Below are 15,788 nucleotides of genomic sequence, written 5' to 3' on the forward strand. Positions count from 1 at the left end.
ATTGCATTTAAATTTGATCTAGTGGATTGTATTTATTTTACACAGATTTTTTTATTTTTTTGCTGCAAGCATGTGCAATATATATTGTTTTTGGTTTCTTTGTGACAACCGACGGTTTTAATGCACTTTGGTAGTATTATGTGTTAACTGCTTGTAAGTTTCCAACATTCAAATTGAAGAAAGTTTGGTTATCATTCATCACCAAAAATGGCCTACACTTTTACATCCTCATTGTTTGTTATTGAACTGTGTGTTTGTGAAGAGTTGTGTAGAGGCTTTCATCCCAGTCCTCCTAGAAAATGTTAGCCCAGGCATAGTCTGAACTAATTAGAAAAGACAATAAGCCAGATACATGTTTGAAGGTGATACCAAAGGGTATAGAAAACCAAAATGGCAGTAATCAAGAGTTGGGTTTAAAAGCCAGGAACATAAATGACCTTTTGTTCAGTTGGTAAAGCAGTAGGATTGGAGTTCAAGTCTTACTTGAGCCAGTATTTTCATTGGTTTCAAGGAGCCACTAATTTCTGGGTCGGAAATTCAATATATATTGATGTATTCCCTGATGATAATGGCAGAAATGACCTGTTTTATTTTCAGAGGAAAAGGTTTTTGCTACGGTTGCGTGACAACCTGCCCTCGGAGTCCCCCAGTTTTAAAGACTGGCCAAAGTGCTCCTGGCTTTACAAGGAGGCGTCTGAGGAATTGAGGCAGATATTCCACAAGTGGAGGGTAAGCAGGGTGTTCCATGAGTGGATCGTAAACAGGGTGTTCCACAAGTAGAGGGTAAGCAGGGTGTTCCACAAGTGGCAGGTAAGCAGGATTTTTCACAAGTGGGGGTTTTCCTCAAGTGGAGGGTAAGCAGAATGTTCCACCAGTGTTGTGTAAGCAGTGTTCCATGAGTGGATTGTAAGGAGGGTGTTCCACAAGTGGAGGGTAAGCAGGGTGTTCCACGAGTGGCGGGTAAGCAGGGTGTTCCTTAAGAGGAGGTTTTCCTCAAGTGGAGGATAAGCAGAGTGTTCCACCAGTGAGGAGTAAGCAGTGTTCCATGAGTGGATTGTAAGCTGGGTGTTCCACGTATGGAGGGTAAGCAGGATGTTCCACGAATGGAGGGTAAGCAGGGTGTTCCATGAGTGGAGGGTAAGCAGGGTGTTCCATGAGTGGTTGGTAAGGAGGGTGTTCCGCGAGTGGTTTTAAGCAGGGTGTTCCACAAGTGATGTGTAAGCAGAGTGTTCGACGAGTGGAGGGTAAACAGGGTGTTCCACAAGTGTTGTGTAAGCAGGGTGTTCCACAAGTGTTGTATAAGCAGGGTGTTCCACAAGTGATGTGTAAGCAGAGTGTTCCACGAGTGGAGGGTAAGGAGGGTGTTCCACGAGTGGAAGGTAAGCAGGATGTTCCACAAGTGTTGTGTAAGCAGGGTGTTCCACAAGTGATGTGTAAGCAGGGTGTCCCACAAGTGATGTGTAAGCAGGGTGTCCCACAAGTGATGTGTAAGCAGGGTGTTCCACAAGTGTTGTGTAAGCTGGGTGATCCACAAGTGTAGGATAAGCAGGGTCTTCCGTAAGTTGAGGGTAAAGTGGTGTTCCATAAGTAGAGGTACATATTCCGTACATTCAGAGGTAAGAGGATGATACCTTACTCAAGGTAACATTTGATTTTACAGTCTTGAAAGGTAGGTATTGTAATACATGAATATAAATGTTAAAAGCTATGTAATAGGTGAATAAGTTTAGAGTTGAACAGGTGCTCCATGAGTGAAAATGGAAAGCAAGAAAGCTTTGTCAAAAGATGGTGGTTGATACATCCATGTTAATATGGTGACTGATAAGAAAGCTTATATGTGGACTTTGTGTATTTGTGGATAAGGATCAGTGCATGTGACCTCACATCTGGAACCGATTCCACTAGGCCATTTTTGAATGATGCCAAAATTAACAATCTCCTCACAAATGCTTCATTTTTGGTCATGTTAAGTTTTAAATTTTGACACATTTGTTTCAAAAAAATAAGTCATAAAATTGTGATTCAAATTTTGACTTAAGTCAGACATTGCTCTTTGGAATTGCCCCCATGCACTAAAGTTGAAAGTATTAATTGTCAATGACCATAGAAATGTTTTTTATTACAGTGCCGCAATTACCGTCAGAAATTCAACCAATCAGAGCAGTGGTCAATGCAAGAGAAAGTGGCTGCCAGTGACCTCTTCAAGGGGCGTAAAGCAACATACAGAAGGAGGTATGTACCCCACCACTTTATTTAAATCTTTAAGGGGGGGGGGGGGGGGGGGCGGAGGGAATAGTGCAAAGGTGAAGTGAAAAGGAAATAACAGATTGTCATTGTTTTTCCGTTCTGGTAATTTGTTAATAAGCCAAATCGGTATTTCATGAGTCTTGTCTGGGCTGGACAAAGTGAGGGCTGTCAAAAACCAACACGAACTGAAGATGTGATTTTATGGCAGTTGCTAAGGTTGTCATTTAGCCAACAGATCAGACTGGGCCAGATGTGTAAGGAATCTAGTAACTGCTGTAAAATCACAGTTTTGAGCTGCTTTAGTTCACTTAAGATTCAACGTTGCCTTGCCTAAACCTAGATGAGCCTGTAAGGCCTTGTTGAAATGACAGTGCAGCTTATACCTTGTTTATAGTAACTATATCTCTAAGTTCATATTTCTGCCTTAAGTGGTAAATCGTACCTTCATTTATCTTTGAATAACTTCTGAGTCCATTCTTTTTTTATATGCATTGCATCTTTTTCAGTGTACCTCACCCATTCAAGGGAGACTATCTAAATCTGCAACAAAACTTGAAATGGAAAAAGTTGTGTGAACAGACCCATGACAAGTACATGGTATTTGCTGATATTGTGATGAAAATTAACAGGGCCAATGGAAAGGTATGATACCATTTTGTTTTTGTTCATGTAATTAAAGAAGATGTTGCAAAAAATGTCTGCAGACAAGACAGCATGGCCAGTTCTTTTCATTGTATCCTTTGATGTACACTTTTGATGTACGTGCTGTTGACAATTATTCAGTTGGTGTTTTACGCTGTACTGAAGAATATTTCACTTATAGGATGGTCACCAACAATATGGTGGAGGAAATCCAAGACCATCCTTACCACTTATGTTGTGGTCCAGTAATATGAGTATTTTTTTTTTATTAGGTCCAGGCGACTTTGAATGCTGTATGGGGACTTTGCATCTGTTGCGGATTTGTGTTTTCTTTACCAGTGATAATGCTGTGATTTTCCTTTGCTTCCATTTTTGTGACTTTTTAAACTTTGCTGGGGCTGTTTTTTTTTAACCCTTAGTGCCATAAAATATAGTCCACAAAAGTGCATTTTTAGAGGCAAATAAATGTCACAAAACATTATTTTTGGTGCTGAAACAATTTTCTAGGAGAACATCACCCCCTGTTCCAAACAAACCTCAAAAAAACATTTCTAAAATCAAAAGTCAGTCATGGACGAATTTTATGGTCGTGTAGGGTATATGCATGTGTAGCTATGTTTTTTACCACTGCTATGTTTAGAACTGTGTTTTACGACTGATGTGATTGTGTTTTTTCTGCTTATATTGCTGTATTTATTACCACTGATGTGATATGTGTTTATTACCACAGATGTGGTTGTGCTCATTACCACTGATGTGGTTATGTTTATTACCACTAATGTGGTTGTGTTTATTACCACTGATCTGGTTATGGTTTCTCCCTCAGATGGTCCAGCAGCTGTTTGTGATAAGCACACAAGCCATCCTCATCATAGACCACAGAACCATGTCAGTCAAGTACCGCATTCCAGTCTCGCAAATCAGATCCATCTCGCTAAGCCCATTCCTAGACAAACTTGTCTTCTTCCATCTTAAGAAGGTAAGCGTTGACGTATTTAATTGCGACTGTTAATTGTCTCACAATCTCAGTGATATACACCTATCACTTATATCTCACATCAAACAATCTCAGTGATATACACCTATCACATACATATAACATAAAACAATCTCAGTGACAAGACACAGTAGTTGGTATAACATAAAGCATTAAATAACATAATATCAGCAAATGGCCTCTCTACATGTATATTTAAATGCAATGTATGGCTATAGTTTTGATAATTTGTTATGCATATGTTGAGTTACTGGACTGCTAGGATACATTGTTTGCCATATCTTAAATTCATTCAGCTGTTGCTTGGATATCTTGTCTTCCCTATCTGTACTTGCACTTTGTAAAACTTGTTTCAAAATTTTATTGTTTCTATCCTTAAATTGTTAAGCTCTTGATTTAACGTATCTTAAACATTTAAATAGTTTAAACATCATAGTACATAATCAGTAGAGAGAATCAATTCAGCCATAACCTGGTACCAGTTCAGGCATTAATGTTGGCTCTGTGGTATTGTTTTGCAGCAGGACAATGGTGATATCCTCAGTAAGAAGGGAGACTTCATCTTTAGCAGTGACCATGTGATTGAAATCGTGTCAAAGGCATACTTGCTGATCAAAAACATAAGTGAAAAGCCTCCAGATGTGATCATAGCAACCCAGTAAGTTCTGGAAAATAAGAAAAGGAAATCATTTCTTTAAGACCAAAGGAAATCTACATGTATTCTACTGGTGAATCATTTCCCAAAGAGTCAGGCAAATCTACATGTATTCTTTTGGTGAATCATTTCCCAAAGAGCCAGGCAAATCTACGTGTATTCTACTGGTGAATCATTTCCCTAAGAGCCAGGCAAATCTACGTGTATTCTACTGGTGAATCATTTCCCTAAGAGCCAGGCAAATCTACGTGTATTCTACTGATGAATCATTTCCCAAAGAGCCAGGCAAATCTACTTGTGTTCTTTTGGTGAATCATTTCCCTAAGAGCCAGGCAAATCTACATGTATTCTACTGGTGAATCATTTACCTAAGAGCCAGGCAAATCTACATGTATTCTACTGTAAGATTTTCCTTCTCCTCAGGTGAATAATGGACGGGAAATTACAAAATTACAATTTAATTCTGTGTAAATTAATTATGTAGACTAATGAAGAGAGGGCACTTAGACTCACCTGACTTACGTGTTGGTATTTAGTGGTGATCTATTGCTCTACATTGGTGTGGTTTTTTTACAGGTTTTGTGCAGAGTTTAAAGGTTCTAACCTTGAGGTGACCTTCAAGCAAACTCCTATCACTCCAGAACTGTCTCCAGGAGCGGTCCGAATACAGCGTAAAGGCAGCCATTTTGAGGTTCTTGTACAGCCAAGAAGTGCCCAGACAAGTATATCCACAGACACTCTGAATGGGGACAGCAAACAGCATGCCCAGGTAGCGGTCAACTGAATATGGACAGCAAACAGCATGTCCAGTTAGCCCAACTGAGCATGGACAGACTGCAACATGCCCAGGTAGCATCCAACTGTACAGGGACAGCAAATAGCATGTCCAGGTAGCACCCAACTGAACATGGACAGAAAACAGCATGTCCAGGTAGCATCATCCTGAACACAGACAGCAAACAGCATGTCCAGGTAACATCCAAGTGAACATGGACAGAAATTAGATATACATCCAAGAAAGCACAGCAAACATTAAACACATACATGTGTCAACAACCAGCCGAAGAGGAAAAACGTCCATCTATATATGGACAGGAGACAGCATGTAGCATTCAGTTGAATTGAACATGGCCAACTTGCACGATATCCAAATTCCAACTTAACAGAGAGGGAGATCTTTAGTGTCCATGTGAAGGAATAATGTGCACGTCTTTCTCAGTGGAGGTGTATTGCTATATACATAATATGTGAACACAAAGAGTGAGTTGGTGGGGAATAGTCTCACTATGAGGTCTGAGCCTTTCTTCAGTTTGTTAAATTAAGTAATACATTTCATTTGTTAGTGTTTTCCATTTTGGTGAGTGTTTTTACACCATACATGTCTTATGTTCTTGTTTCTGTTGTTTTTACATGCCGATGTGAATGTACATGTCTTATTCAGTCATTGCAATTAGGCCCTGATGACTAAAATGTGTTAAATATTTATTTCTCTGGTATTATATACACCATTTTGTGATCATTTTAAAGCCTCTGTTGAACACCATGATATTTGCATTGTTATTAATAATCACAAATGCATGGTAAAAACAGCATTTTTATATGGTAATCAGCAAAGGGCTAAGAGTCAACATCATGATATCTCTGCTGAAAACTCCATGGCTGTTAAACATTTCAGTATGTGGTGAGCACCACAACGTCATGGTATGTCAGTGGTAAAAATTGTGTGTAAGGTGAACAGCATAATATGTTCGATGACGATTCACAGCATTATACATGTATTTCTCAAACACCATGTGTGACTGGTCTGGATGGGCTGACAGTATGTGTTGATGGTATTGATGGCCATATGTGTGAATAGTCTCGATTTCCATAAACACCATTGTTTGAATGATCTTGAATGGCCTTGATTGGCCATAAACACCGTTTGAATGGTTTCGGTGGACACAAACACTATGTGAATGGTGTTGATGGCCATATACACCATTGTTTGAATGGTTTTGGTGGCCAAAAACACCATGTTTGAATGGCCTTGACCATAAACACCATATATGAATGGTCTTGAACACCAGAGTGTATATTTATTTATTTATTTATTTGATTGGTCTTTTACAATGTACTCAAGAATACTTCACATACATGTATATAACAGCGGCCAGCATTATGGTGGGAGGAAACCCGGGCTGGGGAGACTCACAACCATCCGCAGGTTCACTGGCAAACCTTTCCATGTACAGTCGGAGATTAAGCCAGCATGAGCTGAACTTGAACTCACAGCGACCACATTGGTGAGAGGCTCCTGGGTCATTACACTGCACTAGCGTGCTAACCAACTGAGCCACGGAGGCCCCCCAGAGTGTATAAGTACATTTCAGTTAGTGGTTTCCAACCTTGTTTGCCCAGTTGACACTAACCAGTGGTGAACAGTGTTTTCATGAACAGTGTTTTCATGAACACTGTCATGAGTATAGTGATAACATTGTTTGCACACTTAACATTTTTGACACCAAGGTGATATCCTGTTACATCCTTTAACTGGGTAAATTTTATTCCCATTCCTTTCTGACAATTATCATGATTTTCATAATTAACATATAATAGGTAACTCACAATACAGCTTTCAGACATTACCACATTTTTGATCAGCCTTCTGTTTAGTTTTCTTTTAATATTTGGAAATTACATATAAGTCTTTGTATGTAAGTATTTATTGCATTTTAACTTTTTTGTGAATTAGATTTTTTTTTTACATGTACAGTATTGAGTACTAAGGTAGTACTTGTAGACAAAGGTTCATATATGTGCACATTTCACTGTCTGGAGGTAAGAAATTGTTCACGTGCCTGCCTTTTGATATAATGGTGTAATATACACAGGTGTTCTAATACTTCAGCAACAGAGTTCATGATACACATGGAAAACTGAAGACATTAATCATAATCATTATTATTTATAAGAAGATGTAGATACAAGTCTTTAGGGATATCAAATAATATTTGAGGTTGTTCTGTTCATAATTGCTTGTTATAACGTTGATCCTTCTATCAGGATGTACTTGTCATGATGTCATGCTAAAATATCTTCATTAATTAATAATTGTGTCCTGTATTCTACCTTAAGTTTAGCATGGAAAAATGCATTTTCAAAACTCAGAAGCACATAAAGGCCTTAAGATAATACTTTTGATGCCAACACTCAAGTTTTTCAGATGAGAAATTAATCAGACTTCACAAAAAAAAAAAATGTTTAAGTGGTTCTGTATAGTGAGTGAATGGAGCACAATCAAGCAAAATGTGTCATGTGAGAAAAGCTAAACTTCATAGTTTTAGGTGAAGTACATTACTCCCTAATAAGTTACTGATGTCATGGTGGTCTCACTGCTGATCCGGCATTTCATCCGATGTCAGCCATAAGTTCATAAGACCCCTGCTGATCCTACTATGTCTTTGATGTTAGTTACTCGCAGTTAAAGTTATCCTATACTCCTCTGGTTGTAACTCTTACACTGGTATAACTGTAATTTGTACAAGGTGCCCTCAGCAGAAACGGTTGAACAACCACAAATGTATTTGTACCTGAGTTATAGAGTGTATACATGTGTATAGTAATAGACTTTTAATAGGTAATTCTCTGTTTAATATAAAACTGTACTTCTGATGTGAGTTAGCGTATAAAGTTTTTTAACCTCTGCGGAATATAAAATTGTACCTTTGATGCAAGTCACAAAGTGAACAGGTCCCAGCTTCATGAAGCGTACTTAGTGTTATGTTGCCCTTGGCTGTGTGCACTTCATATATCAGCCGACGTTGTTAAGGGCTTACTTCGCTTAGTACGCATCAAGAAACCTGGCCCTTGCCGCTAATGAAGTCGTACCTCTGATGTGAATACTTTATTACAAATAAGTTGTCTCCCATGAATCCAGCTGTATAATGTAAATGTAGCTTTGTAGATCATTGTTTTTGATGTAAGGATAAGTTACTCTCTGCAATCCTAGCCCAGATAAGTTGAATTAACTATATAAGTCATTATTTAATTGTATACATATTAGATTTTGATGTAGATTTTGATATCATAATACAAAATGTAGTATTACTTTAATGACAATTATTACAAAGTTGCTATATATACATGTACACAGTTAATATATTTTCTAGGGCTCATATGTGTTTGTGTACATAAAGCTACAGGTACGTGTGTACATGTACAGTGTGTATGGCATGTGGAAACCCAGATCAGAGTTAATTATTCCTGTAAAGTGTGGATGGTTGTACACGGTGCTATTGTTGTATTGTCTTTTTTAACCTCCAGGTAGATTCATAGTTAGCATTCCTTTCTATAAACTGAGCGCATGTTTCTACTGTGTGTGTACATACTGCAGGCGGTACATGTAGTAATAATGAGGTGATGGTCATTTCCTCAGGACACAATCTGCTTTGACTGATGTAGTTAATTCTGATCATCAAGTAGATGTACCTATCTTTGGCATGTTCACGTCTCACCTGTGCAGGTAACAGTACAGTAACGATGGTCAGGGATTGAAGCAGTTAGTGGTCAGAGAGCTACAATTGTTGAAATGAAAGTTCTGGTTTTACACAAATATTCAGGGTTTTATTCTTTTTGTCTTGTTTTTCAATAAGATCTTTAAAAGTATACATGTACACATGTTGGTCACATTTCATTGGATAACATATTTAACATAAAATGGCAAACCATCAGTGTTATACGTAAGGTATTGTAAATATGATGACTGGTAGCATATACATGTAGGGCAAGAGAAGACTTTGGGGCATGTTTACTACAGACTCTTTACCATGTTTCTGCCTTTGTCTTGGTCACAATCATTCGATTTATACAAAGAAATAAAGATATGGTATCAGTATAACTTTGTGTCTGATCTGTTTCGTTTATTTGATCAATGTTATATGCTATACTCAAGAATACTCTAGTTCACCAAAAGCTTGCTATGTAAAAATACAGTTTTAGAGGCACATGAGGCCTTAAAATGAAACAATCAGAATCAAGCAAAATGTCCTCAAGATTACTTAAAGTCGAAATATTCAGATTGTCAAAATGATTTTCTGCAGTTACTTTCCTTACCTATCATATGCCATTTCTTGAAGCGTACAAGTATTATCCAAAGTACAACACTGTCTTCACGACAGTGTTTGATTCTATCGATTCTACCCTATTTAGAAAGGCACCAGGTTTTCTGGTACAAGTAACGTAGCATATACATAGCCAATAAAAGGCTCTCTACACGCAAAATACCTTAGCAAATGAGTATAAATTTTCATTAGTCAAAGTGAAGGTGTGCTTTCATGTCATTTACATGGACATAGGGTCTACCAGAGACTCCATCAGCATTTCCAACAAATGAAAAGTACTTCGGCAAAACATGGCATGACAGATCACCCACAAGCATGACAAGTGAGCCCTAAACAGTCTTCATACTTCAGACCTGGTATATGTCAACAAATTTAGTGCATTGGGAGAATTTGGTAAATTTGTCCATTCTACCTCAACTAATAACCTCGTCCACCTTACTGACTATAAAACTGCTGAGAGACACCCATAGCAGGAACATGATTTATTAATGCACCTTCTGTTTCATTCAGTCACAGTAACTTCACAAGAACAACACGTTATGACTTGTGATGATATAGTTGTTTCCATTGGTCATCCTGGAATACTAGTACAGTTGTGTGTTAATTAGTCATCTGTATCAAATTTGTGAGCTCTTTCTGCAGAGGTAGTAGACAGAGGGCTATGGGCCTCTGCATAAGGACTGTAAGTGTATATGTTCTCTGACTGCACTGTAGAGGCTAATCCCTAAGATTGATCTCGGTTTACTATCACTGCTTGTACAACATTTGATCTGATTGTGGTGTAATGCCGTGCTCAAAAATTGTTCACTTGGCATTCAATGATATGGGTGGAAGAAACCAGAGTGCCAGGCATAAACCACCGCCTGTTCCTGATAAACATTTCCACACGTGATGCACAGACAAGCACACTTTATTGGTGGTGGTGTCTCCAAAGCCCGACAAAGGAGCGAGTACGAGGGATTACAAATTCCATTTTCTAAACCTGTACCTTGTTTGTCACTGCAACTGAAAGACAATCACATCAAGGAGATGGGAGAATGGCAATCAACAGGAGACGGTCAGACGTGCAGATGAGAGAAACAGCATACAGTTGCTGAGGGTCAGTATGATAGGTTTGAATGTTCAGATGAGAGACACAGCACACAGTAGGAGAGGGTCAAATATTCACACCTGAGAAACATCACACAGTAGGAGACGGTAAAATATTTACATAGGAGAAACATCACACAGTAGGAGAGGGTCAAATATTCACACGGGAGAAACATCACACATTAGGAGAGGGTCAAACATTTACATAAGAGAAACATCACACAGTAGGAGATGGTCAAATATTCACATGTGAGAAACAGCACACAGTAGGAGAGGGTCAAATATTCACACGGGAGAAACATCACACAGGAGAGGGTCAAATATTTACATAGAAGAAACATCACACAGCAGGAGAGGATCAAATATTTAGAAAGAAGAAACAGCACACAGTAGGAGAGGGTCAAATATTTAGATGGGAGAAACAGCACACAGAAGAGGGTCAGATATGCCGACGGAAGAAATCACACGGTAGGAGAGGGTCAAATATTCACGTAAGAAACAGCACACAATAAAAGAGGGTCTGACATGCAGATGGGAGAGACTGTACACAGTAGGAGAGGATCAAATATTTAGATAGGAGAAACAGCACACAAGTGGTTCAGATATGCAGATGGGAGAAAAATCACGCAGTAGGAGAGGATAAAATATTCACATGTGAGAAACAGCACACAGTACGAGAGGGTCAAATATTCAGATGGGAGAAACAGCAGACTGTAGAGCAGGGTTAAGCACATTTCTAGATAATAATCTTTGCTCTTGCTGAAAACGTTCTCCTCAATAGATATGATTGTACAAATGGCACATTAAACTTACACACTGTTGAGAAATATTGGAATTAGAACACAACTGGACTGCTGTTCTGACAGTGGTAGTAGTATACAGTTTTATTACTATGATCTCTGCTAATAAAAATACAGGTATGACCCATTGTGACAATAAATAGCAAGGAATGAGTCGAAGAATTTACATCATAACACCACCATTTGGCCATTATTACATTTACATCGTTGTTTGGTGTCATACTGACAAATTTTCCACTTGTGGTGTACAGTGGCTGTCAATTATCAAGTGGAAGGAACTGCAGTGACCAGCATAAACCACCAATGAATGGCCAGATCCTGATGAACTTCTGATTCACGGACATGTACGCTATATGGGGGAAGGACCTTACAATGAAATGGGACTCATGAGCGCAGCTGATCTCCACTTATTGTCTCAACAATCACCACGGAAGAATACGAAACTTCCCTGTTCGTGCAGGGCATTTCATCCACTTCCCCAACCCTTCAACATATAGACTGAGCTCATGCATCTCATCATATACAGACTGAGTTCATGCACCTCATCATGTACAGACGAAGTTTATGCACCTCATCATGTACAGATTGAGCCCATGCACCTCACCATGTACAGTTCATGCACCTCATCATATACAGACTGAGTTCATGCACCTCATCATATACAGACTGAGCTCATGCACCTCAACATATACAGATTGAGTTCATGCACCTCATCATATACAGACTGAGTTCATGCACCTCATCATAAGCAGACCCTGAGTTCATGCATCTCATCATATACAAAACTATGGGACACCAATTTTATTCTGTTTTTTTTACAGGTGAGCAAACACTAAAAAATTCAAACTAGGATAAAAGTAAACTGAAAATCCACCTTTTTATTTTGTCTGACAGACATTTTTATTATGTTCCTGTGTGTGTGGTTTTTTCTTCTGTTTTTTTTTTGTGTTTTTTTTTTTAAAGGTTTTCTGATCAAGTAAACGTGGCTTTAAGAGGAAAAAAATAGTGGGACAATTCACATGTCCCATAAATTAGATGATTTGCCAGTTTTATTTTTACTTTTGTACCCTCTTGCAATATTGAAAAGACTGCTCGTAAAACAAAAATATAATTCGGTGTGGCCAAGCTGGACCTGAGCTTACACAGCAAGTTTCCCTAGATACATGTACATACAGAATTGACACTGTATGTTTCTACTGACTCCATTGTGTCAGCTACATGAAGATCAGCATGTTTAAAATAGCAAGTGTTCACACTTGTCAAGGACATAGCACATAACCTTCTTTAGTCTGTCACACAAATTATTTTATCTCACATTAGTGGCACACAGTTTTCTTGAGCTCCCACTTTCTTTTTATCACACACAGTGTTCACTTCCTGAAAAGTGTCAGATTTCCAGCATACAGAGTGTATTTTCTAGTTCAAAACACCACATATGTAATTGCACTGAGTATTGGAACCATGCAGACACGAGAACAGGATAGGTAATGTCACTTTGTCAATTGAACAACACAAACTCACAAGCATGCTCTATGGTAATTGCATGTACATCTAACTTCTTAAATAGAAAAATGAACAATATCTAAAAAAAAAATTTCCCTGGTTAAAATCATCTCTTCATCAATTCGTCAATGTTTGATTTGACGAAATGCAAGTTTTACTCATCAATTCCCAACCAGCTGCAGTACTGCTCGACTGCTGACTGTATAGAGGTCAGCCTTAAGCTTGCTTGCACTCCTTATGACAGACACAGCGCCAATCTGGACCATGGAACTTGTAACATTTTGAAATTGTATAAGTTCAACATACTAAAATAAATCTTCATAGAGTTGTGTTTCGCACAAATGAGTTACTGTCAGGGTTTTGAACACATAGATGCTAATTTGGATTATTTATGTGAAAGAGATTAAATTTTCTGCATGACTGCATTGCTAGTAAGTGTGGTCACCTTTTGTACATTTTACCCATTCAGAGTTTTCTCCCATATGTGGCATGTACCTGATTGGGACTTATCAATACAAAATTAAATAAGGTGTACGTGTACTTTTAGACACTAATGCTTACATGTATGTGAGTTTTTCTAGGCATAGTATATGGTCACCTATTTTTTACACTTACATGCGCATTAGGCATTTCAGGAGGTGTAAATTACAGTGATACGGCTCTTACCTAGAGCACTGTAAACACCTGCAGTTCCACAGAAATATATATGTTAATACAAAAAGCGTGAAAATATACACTGTAAACCAAACTCATAGATTATCAGACACATGAGATATACGATCATGGAATGTTTAAAAATTTTAGATCAATACTTGTACACTACAAAATCCAAATAATCCCATCTTCCTGTAAAACGCTTAATCATACACATGATTGTCAGGTACATGTACACATAATTTCATCTTCAATGAGCTGTTATGACTAGACCTGTACACTCATGAACCACCTCTGCTACAGCCCAGATACCACAGCCACCTGCCATCCACATTCAAACACTGTGATCAAATTCTACATACATCATAAATGTGTAATGACAACGAAGAAGGTTAAGCTACACTGAACATGCACATGTATATTCGCGAAACAATGTCAAGTATTGACAGAACATGGCTGGCCACCAGACAGACAGAGACAATACATCAATTGTAGCTACTTTCAATGCTGGAGCCAACTGCTTTTGCTGTTAATCACAGACAAAAGATTCAGTTTCATCATAGTGGGACTTGGCCTGAAGTTGTCGTGGTCTGACACAGTGCACAGTGAATAAGTTACACTGACATCAGATGATCATGATCAAAACCTTAACATTTAGATTCTGCAACTAACTTGACTAGCTCTCACATGATGAGCAAATAACCTTGTCCCAGCAGTAGGATATTGGATTTTAACAAATTGAACACTATCCTATTTCTTCTAAATTTTGGGGCACCTGGACTGTTCATTTTAGCCAATATATATGTAATTGTAGGAGGAATATTGAGTTTCTTTTTTTCTCACATGGTTAGACCATCTAATGAACAACATACTCATATCTTTACTTTTCCACAAGGCTGGATTCCACTTTCAACACTACTAATATCTATCCCAAATATTAGAAGAATTAGGGTAACATAATCTGACAGATACCAAATACATGTAGATCTGCAGACAAAATTGTCTAGGAAGGATATTGGTTTCTACAGCAACATACACCTGTCCATGTACACTTTCCCTGGACATCATGTACCATTTCCTCATGATTTATGGGACAAACAGTCTGTGAAGTGCATGTAATTTGCATGTTTTCACATGACAAGTTCTGTTGTTCATTCTAGATAGTATTTAATTTATTTTCTCTATTTACCTGTACACCATAATTCACAAATTCATAATAATATTATTGCCTCCTGTCTCCTTACTTTTTAATATTAAAGGAATACTGTCAAGAAAATAAATTATTTGTGCCTCCAAACTGTTTAAAAAGATCATATTGATAGTATTTGGGCCCCTGTAACCACAAACGGCCTGCTTGTAGTCGTTCTGATGCAACCGGCGACGAATACCGCTCGGCTGAATATGCATATTGTGAATTTCAAAGCGAGGCTGCTGAGCCCGTGACGTCACGGTAAGAAGACTCTGGCTCCATGCGTGCAGAAGTTCTATAATAGAAGGCTATAAACACGCGACCAAAAGGCATTTATTTCGACCCAAATTTGCTGTTGTTTGAGAAATTTTTGAAAGGTAGTTATGCCTGTGATCTGTGCAGCTTACGGATGCAACAGTCAGCTTGTCAAGGGAGGTGGAATTTCTTTCTTTGCCTTTCCAAAAGATGCGACCACGAGGAAAGTCTGGCTTCATTATTGCAAGAGGGACTTCGATCTCAAGTACCACCACAAACTGTGCAGGAAGCATTTCTCCAAATGCATGTTTGATCGAGACCCAGAGAAGTTGGCGAGCCTGGGCTATGAAAATGCAGTAGCACGGCTAACAACAGGTGCTGTACCGGACATTCCCCTGTCAATTGAGATATCGAGTCCTTTGTCTGAAGTACCGAAACAACAACAACAACAACAATAAAGCCTTCGTGTTCTGTGATGCAATTTATATCTAGCTGCTCTTCGTCAGTCATTGGCACTTCCTGACAGCAAAGGCATTCTACGTTAGTTGGCATAATATCACAGTTCTCACAATCACACCTGAAAATAAACAGATTTGATATTCAGAGAAGATCATACATAAGTTGGTACAGATTCCTTGATACGATGAGAAGCGGA

The 15,788-nt window shown here is 38.4% G+C and overlaps 1 protein-coding gene across 5 annotated transcripts in view; it reads left to right on the forward strand.

Moving 5' to 3' along the window:
- Nucleotides 1–9,410, forward strand: part of LOC135462009 (unconventional myosin-Ia-like) — a 67,110-nt gene extending 57,700 nt beyond the window's left edge. For all 5 annotated transcript variants that reach the window (XM_064739336.1, XM_064739337.1, XM_064739338.1 and 2 more), the window contains 6 exons: nt 598–729; nt 2,126–2,232; nt 2,754–2,889; nt 3,716–3,868; nt 4,408–4,544; nt 5,118–9,410. In XM_064739336.1, the coding sequence (XP_064595406.1) occupies nt 598–729; nt 2,126–2,232; nt 2,754–2,889; nt 3,716–3,868; nt 4,408–4,544; nt 5,118–5,325 (873 nt within the window). In that variant the 3' untranslated portion in view covers nt 5,326–9,410. The remainder of the gene's footprint in view (nt 1–597; nt 730–2,125; nt 2,233–2,753; nt 2,890–3,715; nt 3,869–4,407; nt 4,545–5,117) is intronic.
- Nucleotides 9,411–15,788: the final 6,378 nt, after the last annotated feature.

Source organism: Liolophura sinensis, chromosome 1 (genome assembly GCF_032854445.1).
Source record: "Liolophura sinensis isolate JHLJ2023 chromosome 1, CUHK_Ljap_v2, whole genome shotgun sequence".
Classification (NCBI taxonomy): domain Eukaryota; kingdom Metazoa; phylum Mollusca; class Polyplacophora; order Chitonida; family Chitonidae; genus Liolophura; species Liolophura sinensis.